This window comes from Micropterus salmoides, unplaced genomic scaffold (assembly GCF_014851395.1).
Source record: "Micropterus salmoides isolate LMB-PRFRI ecotype aquatic unplaced genomic scaffold, ASM1485139v1 Ms_hic_scaffold_3, whole genome shotgun sequence".
NCBI classification, from domain to species: domain Eukaryota; kingdom Metazoa; phylum Chordata; class Actinopteri; order Centrarchiformes; family Centrarchidae; genus Micropterus; species Micropterus salmoides.
Genome location: NW_024042261.1, coordinates 3983397 through 4007875, shown reverse-complemented (window position 1 = coordinate 4007875; position 24479 = coordinate 3983397). Strand labels below are relative to the sequence as shown.

The following is a 24479-nucleotide window of genomic DNA, read 5'->3' as shown; positions in this document are numbered from 1 at the left end:
CGTAGCTCTTCCTCGTAAGGTCTTGTTCCTCTGGATTCTTTACCCAGTGGATGGAGGGTTGCTGGGTTGGGTACACTCTCTTTGGCACCAGTCCATCTCATATTCCTCATCCTCCACATCTCCAGCTGTCATTCTTTCCTGCTGATCCTCAGCATTGGCAGTCAGTTTCCTGTCCTTTTCTTTGTTGTGAGTTTGCTTGGTCAGGGTCATGGTAAACTTTCCCTGCAGCTCTCCCTCTACTTCTTGTCTTTCCTCTCCCTCAAGTGTCCCTAGTACTGGATAAATCCCTGTCTATCAGGGTCAGGTATGTGGTTGTCTGAGGAATATGGTGGTGGTGGTTTGGCTGACCACTCAGGTGCTGTTGGCTTCTGCAGTCCCTGGTCTGTTTCACTAGTCTGTAATTTTCTAATGTTAAACTCAGATAAAACTGAAGTTATTGTTCTAGGGCCCAAGCACCTAATTAAAGATATAGTTTCCCTTGATGGCATCAAGGGAAACTATCAAGCTCCTCTCCTGTGGAACCAGGTTCCTGTTTGGGTACAGGAGGCAGACACCATCTCCACATTTAAGAGTAGGCTTAAGACTTTCCTCTTTGATAAAGCTTATAGTTAGGGCTGGCTCAGGTGAGTCCTGAACCATCCCTAGACCAGCCTAGACTGCCGGGGGATTTCCCATGATGCACTGAGCTCCTCTCTCCTCTAATTTCTCTCCCTCTGTATGCAACCTAATCCCATTATTGCATGTTACTAACTCAACTTCTTCCCTTCCTTCTTTCCTGTAGTCTTGTGCTTTCTCGTCCCTCTCCTCTCTCCTCCTATCACTTCCTGCAGGTGTTTCTGGCTCTGGAGCTGTGGAGTCTGGATCTGTGGTTGCGAGTCACCTGCTGCCCCCGTGTTACTGCTTGACACCCTCTGCTACAATTATTGTTACTAATCCTATTGTTATTATAATCATTAACATTACAATTATTATCATTAACACTATAAATACCATACAACTTCAATTAATAGCCACCTACCTCCTTTACTGGCCTGGTGTGGGAACACATTTTGACAAATAAACACCTGCCTTAATTAAACGCCTGGTCTGGTTTTTATAGAAGTTCTTGGATGTATAAAACCTCTTAAACCCCGCGGGGTCACCCGCTTTAGCTGCTTCTAAGCTGCTTAGATTTAGTTAATACAAACATTATTGTTTAAATGTATGATCAATATGTCAGTTTTGGACATGCTACACATCGTTAGATCGGTTAGATTCTCCACAATACCACTGTTATGTTCATTTAACGGAAACAACAAGACCCAAAGTCTAATTTTTCTAGATTTACCTACAAGCTACAAGAGAGGAAAAGTTGAAAAAAATTCTGACTCACGTTAATTTTGAATGTCAATGTTCTGTACCTTTCTAGTCTATTCGACCACTCAAAGCACTTTTACACTACATCTGCATTCACCAGTCACACACATTTATACACTGAGCCAAAGTGCTCTAACGGAAACTAACATTCACACTCACTCATACACTGGCGGAATAGCCACCAGGGGCAATTCGGGGTTCAGTATCTTGAAAGAATCAAAACAGCTTTTCAGAAAAATTAATAAGTTTTGAATCCTGTCATGTGAAGTCCATCGCTCTTTGTCTACTAACTTCTCTCATCCTGCACCGTGTTGTTGTTTTCGTGAGGTTGCTGCCTTCAAAATAAAAGCACATAAGCCGTCTGTCGGAGCTACATCAAATGAATGACGTGTATTTGATATTAAGTATTATTCTGTTTGAATAAACTGTTTCTTAGTAGTTTCAGTTTTGTGCAAAAATAATTAAAGGCCTGTCCCATATGGACGCCTGTCCCAAATAAAGGCAGGGTCAATTCAGTGATTTTAGCAAATAAAAGCCTGGCCTATTATTCAAAGTTTTACGGTATCTGTACCATTATTCATTCAGTCTATAGCAACATTACCTTTACTGTCTGTACCTCTGTGTGTATATTGTGTAGGCTGCCTCCCTCCCCTCTGTCTCTCCTTCCATCCCTCTCTCTCTGTCTCTCGCGCTATGAATATAACTGAATATTGGCACGTAGATGTGTTCGGGCGGGACCATTATCAAGCATGTAAAGTTTGGTGCAGATGTAAGCATGGACACTGAAGTTACAACAACTTCCAGTTTCATGGTGAATCTTCGATTTTGGATTCACTACATTGCATGAAAACTCTCGGTTTGTGCAACTTTTAATCATCTGTGGGATTAGACTAGACAGCAAAAATCTGACGTCAGTCAGACTAATTCTGTAGGAGGAGTTTGTTAAAGTATGGAGTGTTAATAAATCATCCACAAATGACCATTAAATGCAAAATGGCCAACTTCCTGTTATGTTAGTATATCACTCCTAGAGGCTTTTTTGTACGTCTGGACATGATACATCCATCCATCCATCGTCAACCGCTTATCCTGCGTACAGGGTCGTGGGGGACATGATACATGTGCAACAGAAATTTCTTCGTTAAAGGACACCTACTTGTTGTCAGCAGGTGGCGCAATGAATATGTGTGAATATTGGCATGTGCATATGTTCAGGGAGGGACTATTATTAAACGTGTAAAATTTGGTACAGATCTGAGCATGTACAGTCAAGTTACAACAACTTCCTGTGTCACGGCGAAAGGTGGAACTTCGCTGCCCCGCCACCACCACGCCGACTTCAAAGACAAGTTTTAGAACATGGCCTCATCAATGTGTTAAGGGTTTTCTGGGACAGTTTTGAAGTTGATATGTCTAACTTGCTCGGAGTAGTACATTACAGCTTAACATTTGTCATTTCCTGTTGCCAGTGGCGCTATGACTTATGACTATGGGTGTGTTCAGAGTGGGACTCTTATTATACATATCAAATTTAGTGCATATGTGAGCATGTATACTAAAGTTCTGCTTCCTGTATCATGGCGAATCTAGTGGTCAATTTTTGACGACACGTCACGGGCAAGTTGGTCAACTGATAATAATGTTATTAAACCTGTCAAATGTGGTACAGATGTGTGCATGTACTAGGGCTTGACAATATAGCCAAAAATGTTATCATGATGAAACGTTTCATATCTTTCGATATCAATAATTTTCACGATAAGTAACAAATCGTTATTTCTTTCAAGTTTAAAGGTCGATTGTCACTCCTGAGTGAAAAGTGAAGAAACCTGATGGTTAATTGCGTTTTAAACTTTTTCCTATGGTCAACACTTGATGCCAAACAGTGGATCACTTCACAAATCTGATGCAGAACATCCAAAACTATTATGATAAAATTTTTGTCAACAAATATGCATGAGTAAAATTAAGTAAAAGCTGGTTTTGGTCCTTTCCCCTCAACAAAATAATTTTTTTTTTTAATTAAGTCCTTATTCATGTGTGATTCAAGTTAATAAAATCAAACATTTATTGAATATTAATTGAACATGTGTTATTGTTATTGTTTTATTGTTCAGCCATAGCATGTACACTTAAGTTTTAACAACTTCCTGTTTCGTGGTGAAACATTGAAATTCCACACAATGCCACGGGCTACCTGGTTGACCAAAACTCACCATTTGTACAACGTGTAATCATGGATAGGATAACACTGTACAGCAAAAATTTGAAGTTGCACAGACTAATTCTTGAGGAGGAGTTCATTAAAGTGCGGAGTATGTAATCGCCAAATGTGACAATTAAATCCAAAATGGTCGACTTCCTGTTGGTTGTTGACCCACCTGGCGTGTGTTCAAAGTTTTGTAAGTTTTCAAGAACGTTTAGGCCGTCTTAAATTAAATGAATTTACAGAGTAGTCAACATGCTGTGACTGAGATTTGAACACGTAATGCCCCCCTAAGCACATGCCCCAAAGCACCAACAGAGGGCAATCTATGACCAAAAATACCTGCTACAGCACAGTTTTTGTTATAAATATATTTTTTGTGACACCAACTCCACTGTTGCAAAATAACATGAAGACACAGAAAGCGACTAATCTTGTGAAAAATTTATTCCATGCAAACAGTGTTTTCATCTAGAAAGACCAACAATATACATATTTAAAAAGAACCACAGCAAGTTAGTGGAAATTAAACATTATGTTGACATCAATAAGGTCAAACACCATGCAGCTGTGATCAATTAACAGTGGGCCAAGGTAGGAATCAAAACCGGGGTCTGCAAAGATGACAGCCAACACAGTATGAACTGCGCTATCACATAAGAGCTGTTGCAAACCTCACAATTTGATGCTTTGTTGATAGAAGTGTGCATTTGACTTTTTAAAAAAAAAGCTTTTAAACTGTGATTTTTGTATTTTTAGTAAAGAAATATCTTTGTTTGTTGGTATCATTAAGTTCAAACACCATACGGGTGTTTAAAGTTAAACGCAATTATCACTGGGGTGCTACCCCAGAGGCTGACACGTAACTAGCTGAGCCACCAGTGTACAATAACACAATTTAATGCTTTGTCGATACAAAGTACATTTCCCATTAAAAAAACTTTTCAGCTATCATTTTGGTATTTTTAGTTAGTGTTTGAGTAGCTGAGCATACAAATATACATCATGTGTCCAAACTCCAAACAGGGAGGAAGATATAGCAAGTTAAAGAATTAGTGACAGGGGGAGACCTCAGCCTGGAGTTACAACATGGAGTGAATGAGAGATTTTGGTGCCTTTTTTGTGCTTATGGAGATAAATATAAGCGACTGGCAGCAGTTTCCCAAAGAAATTCTGGTCTACCAAATCCTCCTCTCCGCACTCTAAGCATGACCCACTGATGAAGTCTCTAAAAGCTGTAAAATGCTTCACTTTGGAAGGAAACTCAAGGACCACTTGAGTACACTTAAGTATACTTAAGTATACTGTGTAAAGTGTAAATAGTATGCTAAATTGGCACAACTTTTTACAAACTTCAAGTGTATTGAAGTACACCTGAGAAAATCATCATTCATGAGCATTCGAAAAACACTTTTGGGACAATTGCATTATATCACCACTGTTGGAAATATACTTAAAGAGGCAGTACAGCTTTAACTAATAATAGTGTAGTAGTGTACTTTGAACACACTGTTATCATCCATCCATCTTCATCCCCTTATCCGGGGTTGGGTCGCAGGGGCAGCAGCTCCAGCAGGGGACCCCAAACTTCTCTTTCCTGAGCCACATTAACCAGCTCTGACTGAGGGATCCCGAGGCGTTCCCAGGCCAGTGTGTGGAGATATAATCTCTCCAGCTAGTCCTTGGCCTTCCCCGAGGCCTCCTCCCAGCTAGATGTGCCAGGAACACCTCCCTAGGGAGGCGTCCAGGAAGCATCCTTACCAGATGCCCAAACAACCCCAACTGGCTTCTTTCGATGCAAAGGAGCAGCGGCTCTACTCTGAGCTCCTTGCGGATGGCTGAGCTTCTCATCCTATCTCTTAAGGGAGACACCAACCCATTTTGGCCGCTTGTACCCGCAATCTCGTTCTTTTGGTCATGACCCAGCCTTCATGACCATAGGTGAGGGTAGGAACGAAAATGGACTGGTAGATCGAGAGCTTTGCCTTCTGGCTCAGCTCTGTTTTCGTCACAACAGGTGAGGTAATGTGAGTGAAATACCGCACCCGTTGCTCCGATTCTCCGGCCAATCTCCTGCTCCAGTCTCCCCGAGGTACTTGAACTCCTTCACGTGGGGTAAGGACTCATTCCCTGCCTGGAGTTGGTACTCCACTGGTTTCCTGCTGAGAACCACGGCCTCAGATTTAGAGGTGCCACGAACCACAGCCCCTCCCCACCACGACTACGCCTTGATATCCTGTCCATGAATATCACAAACAGGACTGGTGACAAAGCGCAGCCCTGGCGAAGGCCAACCCCCACCTGGAAAGAGTCTGACTTACTGCCAAGTACTCGGACACAGCTCTCGCTTTGGATGTACAGGGATTGCATAGCCCTGAGAAGGGACCCCCTCACCCCATACTCCTGCTGCACCTCCCACAGTATCTCCTGGGGGATCCAGTCATACGCCTTCTCCAGATCTACAAAACACATGTAGACTGGATGGGCATACTCCCAAGCCCACTCCAGGATCCTTGTGAGAGTAAAGAGCTGGTCCATTGTTCCACGGCCGCATTGTTCCTCTTCGATCGAGGTTCGACTCTCAGCTGAACCCTCCTTTCCAGCACCTTGGAGTAGTCTTCAGCGGGGAGGCTGAGAAGTGTGATACCCCTGTAATTGGCACACACACATTGGGCCCCCTTTTTGAACAAGGGAACCACCACCCCAGTCTTCCACTCCTTGGGTACAGTACCCGACTTCCACGCTATGTTAAAGAGAGTATATTTGTTGTACATAAGAGAATTTTATTTCAAGTTCAATACTGTTATACTTACAATATATCACTACTTTACATATACATGTAGCCTACTTTTAACTACTTTCATCAAATGTGCTGTTCTGTTACATTACATTGCACTTCAATTATGTGGGAAAAACAATTTTATTGACAGCTTTGTAAAACAAAAATTGTTTGCGAATGTACAATTCACCAAAAAGAATTAAATAAAAATAAAATTAATTAAGATAAAAGTAATTTTCCTCTCAGGGGGGTTAACACTTGATTGTATTATTTTGATGTGTGTACAACCTACAAGCCAACAAGCTAACAGGCCAACTTGATGATTAACACCCCCGTGGCCGATCACAGAGGAAAAACCTTGCTGTATCCCTCGTAGTTACATTTCCTCCTCAGCAGGGCACGTATCTTGCTGACCTCTGTATTAAGGAATCTGTCTCTCACAGTGTCTGGGATAACAGGAAGGAAGTGTGTGATTTAAGACAAAATGGACAATGTATTACATTGAGATTCATTCATAGTAATGACAGATTATCTGTACCTATAATAGCGTTTACTTTCTCTGGGTCAATTTTGAAGACCTTGACCTCCCCCTTTTTTCCCCTTCCCTGTAAAGGTGGACTTGGCCAGAATGTCTTTCCTGAGTCCTGGGTGAAAAGCAACATTCTTCTGCCACTGATTCTTTGGTAGAGGCGTTTAGAGATCTGGACTGTGGCTGCCCAGGAACATCTGTAAAGACACACAAATGCAGATTAAAACAAAGTAAATTACAAACACTATCAAGGTTGTGAACATAATGCTATTGATTACTATTGCTATTGCAGTGATTACTTTGTTATAGAACAATAGCAATGGAGCATGTAGTTGTAGTAGTAGCATGTAATGTTACAGTGTAGGTCCTTGAGTCATACCATGTCATAACTGGAACATAGTGATGATACTGGTGATTTTGAAATGTTGTCCAGTACTGTCTTCATGGTAGCCACCATTCCTGGCAGCTCTAAAACAAGGATCTCAAAAGGGGTCCGGGTGTAAATAACAAATTAAATTTATGAAACATCCAACCAAGTAATATGATTTACCAAGACACATTCCAACAGTGCTGATATTCAGCAATTACTCTCTTTCACACTCAGGACGCTATTGTGTAAATGCAATAGATCACTCATGGTTAGTGCATTCTTGGGTAATCGCAATGTAGAGAATGACTCCACCTGCTGTCTCACTGTGACTTATTTTCAGATTTGTAACGTGGGAAGTTGGGTCTGTAATGTGAGACATAACACACAACATGCATGCACATTGGATGCATATCTTGAATTTCACTTCGTAACCTCAATTAGAATGGTTGCAGGTAAGTCAATAAATTGTGTAGGTGGGTTCAGGTGGCTGCAGAACTGACACCGTCATCTCTAGGGATGGGGATCAACACCCGGTTCTAAAGGGACCCGGTTCTAAAATTTCTCAAACCCCAAAAATCAATAAGGTCCGAGCTTATCGATACTACTATCGAGACTAGTGGGTCCTATGATGTAACGTTATGTCTCTTGACATGACTTGAAATGCGATGGATAAGAAAACAAATGTTTTTAATGATGGTACGGAAACGGGGTATTAAACCCGGTACTGTTTATCAGCCTCTGCTGCTCTCTGTACTCTTCTGGTGCGACATGGGAGGTCGACCCATGTGTAATAGCAGGGGAACCAGATGGGGGGCCCTGCAACTGTACAGATGCAGGTGGGGTCACCTCACCAGAGAGGCGCCGCCTCTCAGTGGCCAGACCCACAAGGGCGGACCGAGAAGCGGATAATCTCTTACACCCCTGGCGGTTTATGTAGGCCGCTGCAGCCTTGTTGTCGGTTCGGACCAGTATGTGCTGGTCCTGCAGCAGAGGGGCAAAGTGTCGGGCCACCTTTCATACCATGAGGAGCTCCAGCGCGTTTATGCAGCATGTTTACGTGCTGCCACAGACCGCCTTCCACCTGAGAGAGGCAGGTCCCGCCCCAGCCAATCAGGGAGACGTCTGTGAAGACCGAGATATGCGACATGAGCCTGCCCAAATTAGCCACTTGGCTAACGGCAGCTGGCTCACACTGTGGGAAATGTGTGCTTGGTGTGGCTGGTTCGACTGAGACATACACAGATAGTATTTGTTTAACAACTTCCACAAAAGGAGCAACAAGATTTCACACACAGCTTTTTTTCGACCCATAGTTTACCAGTGGTCTGCTCTGACCGACGAGGGTCGGCCAGCAGCAATGAAACCGGATGCTAGATGTCATTAGCCGTAGCTAATGTGGTGCAACATGGACACATGTCAGCTACACGTTAGCTTACCGTTAGCTACCTGTTAGCTCAAGATTAGCCTGACGGTAGCATCTTTGTAGCTTAACGATCACTTGTCTCGCTGCGGCAACATAACAACGTCGAGGCCGGCATCACAGGAGGTTGGAGCAGGGGAAGCGGGGAGCCACTGGGGATTCCTGCTCATCCGATAGCAAGAGGTCGAGGGCTTCGTCAAGAGAGTGGGTGGACCCCGATGCCACCTCGTCCTCTAAGAAATCCAGCTTCTCTTTGCCAGTCAAGAAATCAGGTTTCTTTATATAGATATATTAAGAAATTATATTTACTTAATTATTCAGTAAAACCATAGGTTATTTTTTGAATATTATTAGTACTTGTTCATTAATAAACAGCCACATCAAGAAATTAAGTGCTACATGATCTCATACTCCTGTAATACAGTATTTTACAACTTGGGAGGGTTGGCTCATCTGGACTAACATACCAAAGAAAATGAAGAACATCTCAAAAACTATGACATCTAGTGCTTGAAGTATGACCACTGATGTAATGTCACTCTTTCTGTACCACAGTCCATTAAAAACCACAAAATATATTAAGTTTATAAAGGCATTGGCTGGTGAGGATCAAGGGGGGGGGGGCAGTCCCAGTTTACATTGGGCGAAAGGCGGGGTACACCCTGGACAGGTCGCCAGTAAGGCTCCTCTCACTTTGCTTAATTAGATAAGCATGCAAATCTTACCAAAATGTCTTTTTTATTTTTTTTTTAAATACAACAGAAATACAAAGTAGCACTGACAGCCATAATATCAGCTTGTGGTAAAATGGTGCAATGTTTTTAATGGGCATTTAGCATGTGAAACTAGAAAATACACATTTGTGTGCACAGTGGGGAAGCAATATCCAAAAAAACACATTTTTGTAATGCAAATTCGGAAAGTATTCATTATTGGTCACTTAAGCACACGGTTATATATCACCATTAGTAGTAAAAAGAAATACATGTTTTCCACCAGGGCAGTAAAATGTGAAGTTTAGCTGCTGAGCTTCCCTGCTGTTATCGTTTTATTGCCAATAATATTCATCATCTGTTTGTCTCAGGAAGGTAAGGACACATTTCTGTCCACATAACAAATGCCAAAACAGAGCGCTGGAGAATAACTACATGGAATTACAATCCAACTACATATTTTTTCTACTAGCGCAGTAAAAGTTTAGCTGGCTGATCTAAGCTTCAATGCTGGAAGCTGCCTTTTATTGCCGATTAGTGATCAGCTGATTGTCTCATGAACTAACAAAACCAAAACAGCACTGGAGAGAGATTAACTACATAAAACTAATCCAACAACATATTTTTTCTACCAGGGCAGTAGGTTTAGCTGCCTGATGCTTCCATGCTCTAAGCTAACCGGCAAAGCCAACCCACAAGCTGGAGAATAAGTAGGCGACATGAAATTTATGCAACTACATATTTCACACCACTGACAGGGGAAACACCTCACGTCTCTAGGTGATTATGGCCAGCTTCAAACTAAAGCTATCGAACAACAGCTTTCATTAGCATCGCTAAAGTCTGACAAACTTAAGTTAATTACCTGTCCAGCAGAAAACAGACAACTTCAGCACCGCTTTGAAAACATCTGTCCCACATAGCCTTCCATCTGGGGAAATCCACAACATCCGTGATTTCTCTACTGACCACAGACCAGCTCTGTTTCTGCTCAAGCAGACCTGGGATCACCAGGCCACCAGCATCTTCAGGGAATACATAAAATAATACATAATAGCGCAATTAATGTTACCAGATATGTGCTGGATGTGTATGACCCTGTTTACCTTCTGGAGGTTTAATGCATGTTTAAGTATCAAAAGTCCAAGTACTCATGGACTACAATTTTAGAATGTTTAATTACTGCATACAGTAAACATCTAATTTGATTTATCTTGCTGATGCATTAACATACTGTATAAACTGGATATTAATGCTGTGGTAGGTCAAGGTGAAGATCATTTTAACGACCTCCTATACTGCTGGGTTATGTATTTTATAAGATTTTGTCACACTGTTTTTCTCCCTCCCAAACTGTCAGTTTGATAACACCAAAGTACGGTTTACATTTTGTATTATCTTGTCATTTGTAAGTGCCTTCAGTTCAAGTGTTAATTATAGAAACCCTAACCCTTTGGTGCCCTTGTGCTACACCGATGGCCCTGCTAACAGAGGTTGCCGAGCTAATGACCATGTCTTTCTCTTTGGATGCAGTTCCACCTTGTTCCCCCGCCTGGTTATCCCCTCTATGATCTACAGTGGTTGGTGGTGATGACATCCCTCTCAACAACTTCTTCTCTCCTCTGGCAGAGCATCCTACAGAGCCTCTCCTCTCCCCTATCATACCGCCTGCCCGCAGAGTGGACCGTGTCTAGCCTGTCCAGTCGGCCACCAGAAAACATCCCACTTCTCCCACATCGTCGTCCCCTTCATCAGCCCCCCCCCCCAGGATCCAAACGAAGCCTGACATCATAGGCCTTTCTCATTTTTCAGTTTGTACCCCCTCGCCTCCAGACCCTCCCACCTACGATTCGAGCAAAGGAGTGGAGGAGGAGACGCTAGGAGAGAGGAGTCGAGGAGTCAAGGAAACAGGCATTTAACAAAATGAGATGTCCTTGGCTTGGAGCTGTCATTTTAAAGCGGCATAAATTAAATATGACATGTTGCACAGCTGCATCATCTTCATGTTTTGAGCCTGCCGCTGTGACCTGTTTTAGAGGAGCAGAACAGCTGTTGGCACTAATACATAAAGGCTACAGATCATATATTCACAATCCAGAAAATGTATGAACATCTCGAGGTTGCAATAAAGATTATAGTGTATGTTCAAAACAGTCACAGATTACAGTAGCCTACTATAATGCACTACACAGAAATTTTCAGCCCTCAACTTGATGTGGTGAGTGTTTCATCATCAGTTACTGTGAGAAATTCAAGTAATTTGTCATTTAGCTGACACTTATCCAAAGCAACTAAACTTCCAGCTATATATGTCAGAGGATGCCTCTGGAGCAACTAGGTGTCTTAATCAGGGACACGTTGGTGGCTTTCGCAGTGGGAATTAAACTCACTTCTCCCACTCCAAAGGTATTTGTCTTATCCACTGCACCATTGCCACCCACAAATGACACAGTAACATTTTTCAATTCAATTCAGTTCAATTTTATTTACATAGAGCCAATTTACAACAGTTATCTCATTGCTCTTTTCATATAGAGCAAGTCTAGACCATACTCTTTGTGATGTTATTTACACCAGACCCAATTCCCACCATGAACATGCACTTGGTGACACAGCCAAGGAAGAACTTACTTTATTTCATATAGCTTCAAGCAGGGACGTGCAGGGGCTCAAGTAAAAAAAATGGCTCTTTTTTTTTTAAACAAGACAAATATATTAACTCAACAACATTTTTACTTTTCTACAAAATAATCTTTTCACACAGAGACCACAGTCTTCTTCAGTATTCACTAGGTTTATCACAGGAGCAGGCAACAGCAAAGCAAACTATGACACAATGTGCAGGTTTTCTATTCTACTAGTTTCAAGTATATATTTAGAATAAATGTCATAGTTTCATTAATAATTTGTTTATTTTTCACAAGGCAATAAATCATTTCAATTCTTTTGGTGTTATTGGAATACATAACACTTCACATAAATCTTCACACTAAACTGTGGCATTGGGTACAGATACTTTGTGCAAGTGGCGAGAGCAAAAATTAGTGCTGACAGGGGACACCCTTGCCGTGTTCCTCTGAACAGATTGAAGGAGGAAGACAAGTTGCGATTTGTATGAATTTGTGCTTTAGGATTAGTATATAAGAGTCTTATCCATTTTATGAACCTCACACCTAAATTAAATCGTTTAAAAACTTCGAACAGATACTCCCACTCTATCTGATCAAACGCCTTTTCAGCATCGAGAGTCAATATGGCTAGATCGTTGTGAATTTTCCTGTCAGTGTATAGAATATCAAACAATCGTCGTAAATTAGAAGTTGAGGATCTATTTGATGTAAAGCCAGTTTGATCGTTGTGAATTATTGTATCCATTAGGAGTTAATCTATTGGCCAGGATTTTTGCATATATTTTATAATCTATGTTTAATAGAGAAATTGGACAGTATGAGCCTACATTTAGCATATTATCAGGAAATATTCCATAAACTTTCATTGTTATGCAGATGATACTCAGTTATATCTATCGATCAAGCCAGATGAAACTCATCAGTTCGCTAAACTTCAAATGTGCCTTCAGGATGTTAAAACCTGGATGACCTGTAATTGTCTAATGTTAAACTCAGATAAAACTGAAGTTATTGTTCTGGGGCCCAAACACCTCCGTGACGCATTATCTAAAGATAAAGTTTCCCTTGATGGCAACGCCCTGGCCTCCAGCACCACTGTGGGGAATCTTGGAGTTATCTTTGATCAGGACATATAATTTAAGTCTCACATTAAGCAAATTTCAAGGACCGCCTTTTTTCACCTACGTAATATTGCAAAAATTAGGAACATCCTGTCTAAAAATGATGCAGAAAAACTAGTCCATACATTTGTTACTTCTAGGCTGGATTACTGCAATTCCTTATTATCAGGCTGCACATTACGATTATTATCATTAACACTACTATAAATATCTGTACCATTTTTCATTTAGTCTATAGCAACATCACCTTTACTGTCTGTACCTCTGTGTGTATACTGTGTAGGCTGTCGTCCATCCCTCTCTCTCTGTCTCTCTGCCCCCTCTCTCTCTCTCTCTCTCTTTCTCTTTCTGTCTCTTAAAAGGAAGTTTTTCCTTGCCTCTGTCGCCTAGTGCTTGCTCTTGGTGGGAATTGTTCGGCTTCTGTAAATAACATCACAGAGTACGGTCTAGACCTGCTCTTTTATGAAAAGCGCTGTGAGATAACTGTTGTTGTGATTTATTATTTAATTATTCTTAGTTACGATACCACCAATTTGACCAGTGTCATATTTATATGTAATAATAGTGGGGCACTAACCATTTCAAAACATAGATACCAGTAAAACTACAATACTCTCTCTTGCTACTGAGTTTTTTAACATGTCAACAAACAGCATGGCTCCACAAGAAACAGCGAGATACTGTAGAGGAGTTTATTTACACAAGTTACAGTATCACTGTCACAATCCTAAATTAAGAATGCAATATTTAAGCCGACACAACCAAGCTCAAAACAAATGAGCCTACAGGGCCATAAGCAAACAGCAGTGAGCTCAACACCGCTGAAGTCAACAAGGACGCGCACAGACAACGTTTTAGGAATCCAGAGATCCTGCGATCATAATGGAAAGAATGTCCATCAATATATATCCCATTCCCAGCTCTATACTTTTCATACAGCACAGCGAGCCAGCATATTGGCCTAATAATCCCAAATAATAAGGCAATATGAATGTCATTGGCATGGGGTGGGGTAAATTTTTGGGGAAGCCAAGTGAGAGGGGATGTCCTTTTTGGAGGGCAATTATCTAATGCATTGTGCTATTACAGTGCAGGGTATAATTTTACAAAAAATTTAATCAAACTTTAAATGTTATCTGTTATCAATACACACGCTGAAAGTTGCATTTCCCAAGAGGTACGCTCTCTCTCTCACTCACTCACTCTCTCTCACCCCAAATAGCATACATAGCACGCTGCTTATGGTGCAGGTTAGGAATCAAAGAAGCATTCACAAGCTCAATCAGAAGACGATTGAAGACATTTGCATAGTAGCAGTGGTGCATGTATCAAATAGGCCTCCATACTTCATAATGCTTGGCCAAATGTTCATAACACAACATCACTGAAGACTAACAACTGAGTACCCGACCAACAGAGTATAGACAATTATTCAGGTAGCCTAACCTGGCCCAGTGCCCTGTGGCAGGTGCTGTCTGTGGTGCTCATTATCTATGCGTACACCCTATCTGAAAAGGAAGGCCATTCTCCTGTCTGTCATGGTGGTGAAGTGGTCAATAACCAAGTTATAGAATTTACCACTGGCTTCTAGGTCAACCACAACAACAGAGTCAGTTGAAGTTTGGCGCTACCAGCTAGCCACACTGTACGGATATAGTTTTCCTCATTGAACATCCAAAACCCCTTTTTCTCCACGCCCAGCTCAAGTTTTGCCGTTGGTCTTCCGTCTGATTTAATCTTAAGTTGCTGCTGTAGTGGTAGTTTAGTAAACTATTAATTATAACTAAAAACTCCAAATCTCCACCCTCCATAACTGCACCAGCTAAAGTTGCTAACAGCTCCCGTTATTTCATCTGAATGAGTTGATTGCATGCTGTGATTTGATTGGCGTGAAGCCAGACAGCGTCAGACTGAAAGCCAGTCAGGGGCTCCAGTGTTCGTACGCTTAGCTTGCTGTTAGCGATGGTGCTAAACTGTTGCTATCTGCAGACTATTAGCTCTCACACACAGTACAATACACAAAACTGTGTAGCAGTGTGACAACTTATTATAAACTAGCCAGGCTACTGTCTCTGTACATTAATTAAATTACACTTTCTTCTGCAGCTTGTTGCTGCCTCCACAGAAAACCGTTATGCTCCGCTCTGCTCTGCCTGTTAGTCCCGCAGTTTTAGAAACGTGATTGCCATCTACATGGACGAATCAAGAGGCCTCTCCTAAAATAAACATCATAGTCTGTCACAGCTCAGGGTCAGAGTAACTAACCCTGTCTTAAAGTGACAGAGCCTATTATGACAACACTTGCATGCTGCTATTCACCTTTTAACTCAAATGCAGGTTTTACATAATATATACAGTATATAGCATTTTATACATACTCCGTGCCAGGGGGGGCCACTGGGGTATTTGCTATTGCCCAATAGAGCATGGGGGAGACTGAAGGGAGAAACACCCCGAAACAAACAAGAAGTGAAAGAAGCTGTGGTAAAAGCCTGGAATAGCATCACAAATGAAGAATGCAACAGTTTGGTGATGTCGATGGGTCGCAGGCTTGAGGCACTTATTGCAAGCAAGGGTTATGCCACCAAATATTAAATGTTATTTAGGGATCCAAGCAGCAAAGCAGCTGGAGCCCTATTGGTTTTGTTCTGATTATTCTTCGTTCTTTCTTTCTTCTTTTTCTCCGCGAAAAGTGGCAGCAAAAACTGCTGGACGAAAACTATATAACATATTTTGCAATTATCTTGAAAACGGCTTTGTATAGAGTCAGACTTTCATTATTTTAATCTCTGGATTAATCTGCATCTTTGCTCCAATTGTCTTCTTCTCTAAAAATGTCAAATTATGCAACTTTTTATCTCTTTTCTCTAAAACCTATTTTTGCTAACTCGTCCCAGACGGTTTTGCCAATCGACCTGAAACTTTGGCAGGATCATCTACGGACGTCGATGATCTGAAGCTATCAAAAGAATTTTGATACGTCAATCTGTTTTTTTTTTTCATACATTTTTACTTTTGTGTATTTACGTACAATTTTACAGGTTACCTGGTGGAATACTAGGATATTATTCCACTAGGGGGTGCTACACTTGCAAAAAGTTTATACCTCGTAATTCGCTGGATGTATTTGTACGAAATTCGGTTTGTACGATCTCAGGTCACTACTCAGTTGATGCATAAAATTTGGTAATGATTGCGCAAAGTGGGCGTGGCTTATTACAAGAAATGTGAATTTCTAGACATTTCTCATTCCAAATTTCAAAAAATATTTAAAAAATCATCCGTACGTCCTAGAGAGCTGGAATTTTTTCAGCACATCCACTGATATGTGACTAATGTTTGCCTCACTGCAACCTATGGTCAATTCAGAAGTCAGTCACTCTATATTTTTTAGAATATGCTAATTCAATTAACATCTATATCTCCACAAGTCTTTCTTCAAACGCTACCAAACTCGACAGAGTTGTTCTCCTGATGGCCAATATCAAGTGTTTCAAAGGGTTTTCAGATCGGTCAAACGGTGAGTCTGCAGTGATATTTAGTATCTTGCTGTACCTTGTAGTATGAACAACGTTTTCTTTTTTCTCAGTTTTGAAACAAATGCCACCAAAATAATTCACAACACACCCGAAAACAGCAGAATGATGCAGGTTTTTATCAGAATTTTCTCACCAACATCTTGGCAGTTGTAAGCGTTTTAAGTTTAAACTGACAAAACCATCCAGGTCTGGCGCATGTGACGTCACTACGTCAGCTTGTGAGAAGGTGTGTGGAAATAGCTTCTCACCAGTAGCTCAGTCAGTAAGTCACCTACTCTGGAGATCTGCAGGTCCAGGATTCAAATGACCGAGTCAGACTTGCTCACACTGCAGGTGTTAAGATCATTGCAGTTCTCTACTTTATTTGTATCCCGTGACACTTCCTTCCTTTTTTTCTCTGCCTAAAAGTGTTTGTGCAGCTTAAGCTTTAAATCTTGAAAACACAAAATGTCACAGGTGGGTTGAACTTTTCACCCAGTAGTCAGATACATATAATGACACTCTCTGATCTCAAGGTGATGCTGTAAAAATCAAGTTGGCGTTTCCGCAATTATGTCAAAGTCTATCATCACTTTAATCTCTTAAGTTATCTGCGTCTGTTCTTCTCCTCTGAAAATGTCAAATGTTAAGTTTTTATTTATATTTACTTTAAGATTATTTGTTCCATTACTTTTGCTCAACTAAGAATGCTGTCGTCTAATACAAATGGTGATATGTCCTAAGTTGTTTAACACATCTAGATGTGAATACCAGGAAATAAAAGCTGAAATTCTGAACTCTTGTCTCATACTCATCTTTCGATCTTAAACCCAGATGTCTTCAGTGAACAACAAAAACAAAGGAATTTGCCTTACCATTCCAATACTTTTGGAGTGGATGTCTTCCTTTTTCCTTTTCACGTTTTATCTCATTTCCTTTGATGGACAGAGTTAAAGCCCACAAGACCTGCTGGATACAATCTTTTTTGTACATAAGCACATCTACAGTACATTAGTAAAAACTGGGGAAATATTTGTATTGTAAAGATGATAAATGATGCTGTATGTTTTGTACACATGCCTTTGAACAAATAAATAAAAAATATATAATATATATATATCCTGATATTTAAAGATATTTTTAAAATGACTTAACTGCGTTCACAATGATCTACTATTATCCATCCCACTAGCCAATTGTATAGGCTATTCTCCTAATACGCAGTCACCTGCCTGACATCTTCCTGACCATTGACTACTCGAATTCAAATTGCTTGAAGTCCAGTGTAAAGTTTCCACAGTCAGTGATTTGGAGTGCCATGTCATCTGCAGATGTTGGTCCACTGTGTTTTATCAAGTCCAGAGTCAATGCAGCGTCTACCAGGAGATGGGGTATTGTCAAGAGAAAAATGAGACACCAGAACCAACAATACAAACAAGCTGTAGGCCGCTATGAAAACAACCTGGGTTTCCGTAACAGCCTGGCAGGGGACAATGGCCTCTTAAATGCAGGTCTTAACCACTGGGCTAGCAGGACACACCTTGTCAAATTTTTTATGATCAACTACAATCATGTCTGTGTTAACGTCTATTCCCACAAATAAAATTACAATTATGGGAGACACACTGTAAATGATAAGTGGATAGAAAGTAAAGAGCACCACATATACATACAAGGCAAATTTTTATGTTAACAGTCGGTGCAGAACAACAACACACTGAAGCAGCAGTATCATAAAATATCCCTGAAGAAAAAAACATAATATTCACACACACTGATTTACAATATGTTTAGACATTTAGAGAAATTAACTTAGCATAAATTCCCTGGTCCATAGTCAGTTAATCCTTACGCTTACCTTAATCCATCACTATCAGTAAGACTAAAAAAGAGTTTTGCCCACAGTTAAAGCAGCTGTATATAGGTGAAACCTTCAACCTAAGTCTATGCTCCACCTAACCTTCAAGCACTGGATATAATGGAAAAAACATGTGATTGACAGGTTTGGGGAGACAGTGAAGCATGAGGCAGAAAAGCAGTAGCTGGAAGTCTCTCATTTCTGTGGGATCCATACAAATGTGTAAATTCTTTCTCTGCATATTCATTCACAAATAGATAAAATTATATTTTAATCACACACTGTGTAATTTCAGATTGCTCTGTTGTTATCAGGCTTCAGGCAGGACATGCCGTCAGTGGGAGCAGAATGACAACGAGTTTATTCATTGTTGCGATTGCAGTGGATAACAATAACCTCACCTCTGGATGTCATTTCTCCGCAGACCCCCATGTATAATAACCTGAGCTCCATGATCTTCTGCCTGTGTCTGTCTCTCTGCTGTTCGCACACTCGCGCTCACACACGCACACACGTATGTGCCAGTACCTGATAAACCGTGTATAAAAATAGCTTTCAGCTTCTTACCCACATTTCGTAGTTTGCGGTTCCTAAGCACAGCCACAATGACCAGCAGGTTTCCCAGGACGTCCACCACAGTGGTGAAGATCAGCACGCTGGCCAGCGCCATGATTGCCCATGCAGGGCGCGCTTCCCCCTTGTCCGGCCCCGGTTCGTGTTCCGTCCGGTTCTTCAACAGCGACTCGTCTTCCGACATTGCCTCCCTTTCTCTTCCTTTACACCCCGTGGTCGGTGCAAGTGATCGCTGGCATGCTGTTTCACAGTGACAACCAAAAATGTTGTTTCACTGTTACAGCCAAAAATGTCAGTTGTGTCCCTCAGTGCAGGATTTAACCCCGCCACCCTGCTGCCAGTCTACCAGGAGCGGCCGAGACACCAGGGACCCTGGATGCTGAGAGCAGAGATGCGCCGCTCTTTCCCCTAGTATTTCCCTGCTGTGTCTCTCCAGAACTCATACACCCCATCACCCCCCACCTCCGCCCCTTTGAGGAGACTCAGAGAGTTGGAGGCAACTCTCTGAGTCTCCTCTTGCATTCCGTTGCGGTTCCGTTACAGCTGTAGGCTACTTTAGCGTAGGCTACACATGGCTTTGTTCACTGTGGCATATGACACATGAACACTAAATTCAGTTGTCCAGTGTTTGATTTATTTTGAAATGTATGATTTGTGAATGTAATATTTTTCAGAAAAGATAGAGGTATAAATATATAGGCTTTTCTTTACAATGAATATCAATCTTTTCATAAAATAATATAATATTTCTTTTTCGTAAATATCTAAAGTCATGTTCCTAAAGAAATATTCAACACAAACATAAACACAAAATGAATGACAAATTCTTTCAGTTTCGTTATTGCAAAAAACATCAATCCTGAATCTTAATACAACTGTTGTTTATTTGATACACATATTATAGTAGTAACGTCAGATCCTATTTACGCTGGGGGGAGAGGGGAGTTTGTCGGAAAGGTGGCTTCTTTAAGCAGCTTAGTTGAGATGGGGTCTAAGAAACAGGTTCATAGTTTAGATGAAGAAATCAAGTTAATTGTGAAAATCACTGGGAGAAGCATAGTTTGTCTGCACAAGGTACCAGATAAAGGTATATATCTTCTTAAAACAGGGTTGTAAAATGAGATGCAGTTTGAAATTCCCTTTACTCTACAAAGCAAACGATATATACAAAAATGTAAACATTTAATTTAGAAATTACCTATTTTACATGATGCAGTGCTGAATTTGAATGAAAGCCTAGGGGAAGAAGTTGCTTAGTGGTGCAACAGCAGATACTTCTGTATCTCTTATGGCAGGGTGAACAGGCTGTGGCTGGGTGGGTATTGTCTTTTAGAATCCTTTGGGCTTGGCAGGTACCTCACCTCACTGATATCACTGATGCTCAGGAGATGGGTACCAGTGATCTTCTGAGAAGTTTTAATCACCCTCTGCAGAGCCCAACTATCCTGGGCTGTGCACATCCCATGCCAGTTGGTGATGTTTCCAGTCATAATGCTTGCTATTGGTCCTTTGTGAAAGCTGACGGGAATTTAGCCTTCTTAAGTTTCCTTAACAAATACATTTGTTTTTTAGCTTTCTTCACCAGTGTGGAGATGTGCGATGACCATGTCAGGTTCTCTATGATGCTGATTCCCAGGAACCTAAAACTGTTCACCTGCTCCACCGATGTAGACAGGAGTGTGTGTGTCTTTGTTCAATGTCCTCCCGATATGAAGTCTTACCATTGTTTTAAATCCAGCCAGTGATTGTGGTGTTTCACAACAGAGTCCCCTCCATGTCTGGGGTTGCAGTCATGGGTGTACAGCATGAACAGGAGCACTAGAGTGGAGGAGGTGTGACCGCCAACTGACCTGTTTGGGGTCTGTTTGTGAGTTAAGTCCAACTGTCCCTGTGTAGTCCGTTCTAGCCTACCCAGGTGACCAGTTCCTTCCTCCCATTTACCTGTTGAACGAAACTTAATGCCATCTCCCCTGTAACCAACATCATCCCGAGCCCAGTACTCACAGTCACCCCAGTGTGTAATCACATACTGAACTGACAGTCTAGCGGCTTCTGCAGCAGTCTTTACCTCATGTTCACTGATACACATAGCATGGTGTTTGGGAACATAATTTTTAAACTTCTCCAAAATGACCAAATTATACAAAGTCTCAACCTTCAATGCAGTTCACCACCAATTAAACTGTCTACTCAGCTGGATTTAAATCATATAATGCACTTGCATTATATACATTAAATCCAATTAGGTTCAGACACAACTTTGTTAAACTAATACTTTTTAACAATTGTCAAAGTTGTGTCATTTAAAGCACAAATCTTTTCAACCTGCTGGATGGAATGCGTTCTCTGACCTTCTACTGTGATTGAGCTTGCATTTGGTCTCTATGTTGAAACCCAGTAAATGCAGGGAGAGCTGAAGAAAGCCTTGCTTCTGGGCAATGGTGCGAGATGTCACTTGTCGACCTTTAGTTGCAGTCTCCCATCCCACCAGAGAGAGTAATTTCAGCACCCTGCTGACCATGTAAGTTACTGCAATTACCTTATATGTTTATGCTTCTATATAACCAAATACATATTCATAAGATTTTCTAGCTGCGTATGTATTTCATCCATGTAAAAAGGCTGGAGTGGGGCCGATAGAAAATTGACCCTGTCCTCACACTCCTTGTCCAATCGGTGACATGTCTTTCTGTGGCAATCCCTGGAAATCAAATATTTTTTATATTATAGACTTAAATAGCCTTGTTGAACAGGCAAAAATCTCAGTGTACATGATTGACTATGGAATGATGATCTAATAAAATGATTAGAATATGCTGGGAAATCTATAACCTGGCAACGCTGTTCCTAATGACCAGTAGGTTAAATTGTCAAAACACAAATGACTGAAGCCTGCTTATTTTTAAAAGGATTGCTGTATTGTAACATTTCTGGTGTCATATTGAATCTTTTGACGACCTCATTTCATGAATTACACCTGGAACCAGAACCAGCTAGCATGACAGCTCCTAGGCTACCCTAACCAAAGCCACTATGGCGTGTACAGGGACACTGCAAAAAGACCCTGGACAGAGCGCACCTGTATTTAGATGACCGCTGGTCATCTGATCATTACTGTGGAAAAACTAAGTCGTGTAGGCTACTCTTACAATCTCACCCAGCACAGCCAGAAAAGTCTGGGCCCTCTCTCAGTTTCTTCATAGGTTTGGAACCTAAATGGGAGTTTTTCCTACCCACTGTGCAACCTGTTGCTTGCTCTACAGGGTTTCAGGTATAAGCACTTTGTGACATCTGTCTGCTGATATATAAAGGGCTATATACAATAAATTTGATTGACTGATTGATTGATTGAAGTCAATGTTGTTTTCACACTTTTAAATTATGCATGCTTTTTTTAAACAAAAAATGCTTCTTAGGTTGATATACCTAACATTCAATACAACAAAACATTCAAGCAAAATGTAAACTGCTTATCTCTGGCATGAATCACTGCTTACCTTTTCAGTCACAGCTAATTGGCTTGAGTTGAACCTAATACTAGCTAGCTCAAAGTTTTAATGTCCATGTGAGGCACAGTAGCTAACTAACGGGATAACAATTTAGCTGTCTTTCTCAACCCTGAGGTCTGGAGGCAAATCGACACAGGGGCAGACGTGAAGATCATCTGTGAGCAGACCTACCGCTCACTGATCCCCAAATGCCCACTGAAGCCTGCAGATATTACACTGGACAGCCCAGGTGGCGAGCTGGAGTGCATAGGACAAATCCAGAGCACGGTGACACACAAAGAAAGACCTACCCACTCAAAGCATATGTCATTCAGGGACGCACTGCAAACAATCTACTGAGCAGACCACTGTCTGTGGAAATGAGGCTGGTGAGGAGAGTGGACGAAACCGTGAGTAGCAGAGGACATTCACGAGCATATGGTGAGCAAAGACTAAAATATTTTTTTTGTATCAAGTCTAGGAAGTGTTTGTCAGGGTACTGTGTGGTAAGGTGTTTGTCTGGAACATGTCCACCCCAGGCCTTTGACACAAAGCAGATGCTACCTTGTGGCGTGATTGAAATAAGAAATGTAATAGTGTTATGTCGTTTTTGTAGTTGCTCCATGTTTGAGCTCAAGCTTTTAAATCTAAAGGATGCCCTATGAACAACTGAAAGCAGTCAATTATGCTCACACAGTTCTTAAAAAACATCCAAACCACATTGGTAAGCTGAGTCTTAAGTCTTCTCTTTTCGGCCACAGTATCAGGGGATGAAGCCTGCTTGCCATTACCTGTACGCAACAGTGAAAGATTCTTGATACTGTTGACAGCTGAATCCCAAAAAGGTAACCTAAGAATTCCTAAGACAGACTGAGGTGTAGCTTTATCAGTGTAAGAAGTAGTTCCTGAGTAGGCTTGAGGGACTGTTTTGCAGTAGCAGGAAAAACTGAATACACATACTAAACACTGTGCCGTTCAGACTACACAACTTGCGGTCATTGTGGTATTCACACTACGTGACTGATCGGTGACAGGGGGTCACACACTACATGAGCTGACAGCGGCTGTGTCTCCAAATCACGTTTTGTCAAGAAAACACACGTGAAATGTGAAACGAAATGAGGCGAACCTACACACGAAACAGCTGTTATTTGTTATTATAAAGTTACCAATTATAAAGATAAAAAATCTGGGTGAAAGAATGGATTAGCAAAAGCAGGTAGCAGGGATCGTCTGAGCTATAAAGAGTGCTGGAGGTGAAAAAGTAGCTGCCTGCTCTGCCAGCTGCCTGCTCTCATTGGCTGGATGTGGATGTCGAGTCGGCTGACTGTTCCAGATATTTGGAATGACTGATATCTGGCAGACATCGGCAATGTGTCACAAATGTGTCGGGGAGCCATTTTGATGTGTCGTTGTGTAGTTCACACATAATGACTGGTGACCACCAATCGAACGCTTTACTCTGATCACAGCCTGACAGTCGCCGGCTCAGCAAATCAGGCTAAAAATCATGTAGTGTGAGCTAGACTTTATCCATACAAGCTCGCTGGAGCCAATCCTAGCTGACACTGAGTGAGAGGCATTTATGGATGCTAATAATCAATTCAATTCAATTCAATTCAATTTTATTTATATAGCACCAAATCACAACAGTTATCTCAGAGTGCTTTTCATAAAAGAGCAGTGCTTTTCATAAAAGAGCAGGTCTAGACCATACTCTGTGATGTTATTTACAGAAGCCCAACAGTTTCCACCAAGAACAAGCACTAGGCGATAGAGGCAAGGAAAAATTTCCTTTAAGAGACAGAAACCTCAAGCAGAACCATGGCTCAGGGTGGGCGGCCATCTGCCTCGAATGCTTAGGGATGAGAGAGAGATAGATAGAGAGGCAGGGAAGGAGGCAGCCTACACAATATAC

The 24479-nt window shown here is 41.3% G+C and overlaps 1 protein-coding gene across 1 annotated transcript in view; it reads right to left on the bottom strand.

Annotated features, from left to right (window-relative positions):
- Positions 1-19473, bottom strand: part of mtnr1ba (melatonin receptor type 1Ba) — a 55635-nt gene extending 36162 nt beyond the window's left edge. The window contains exon 1 of the mRNA XM_038692400.1: positions 19068-19473. Within this exon, the coding sequence (XP_038548328.1) occupies positions 19068-19257 (190 nt within the window). The 5' untranslated portion in view covers positions 19258-19473. The remainder of the gene's footprint in view (positions 1-19067) is intronic.
- Between the last annotated feature and the right edge of the window lie 5006 nt (positions 19474-24479).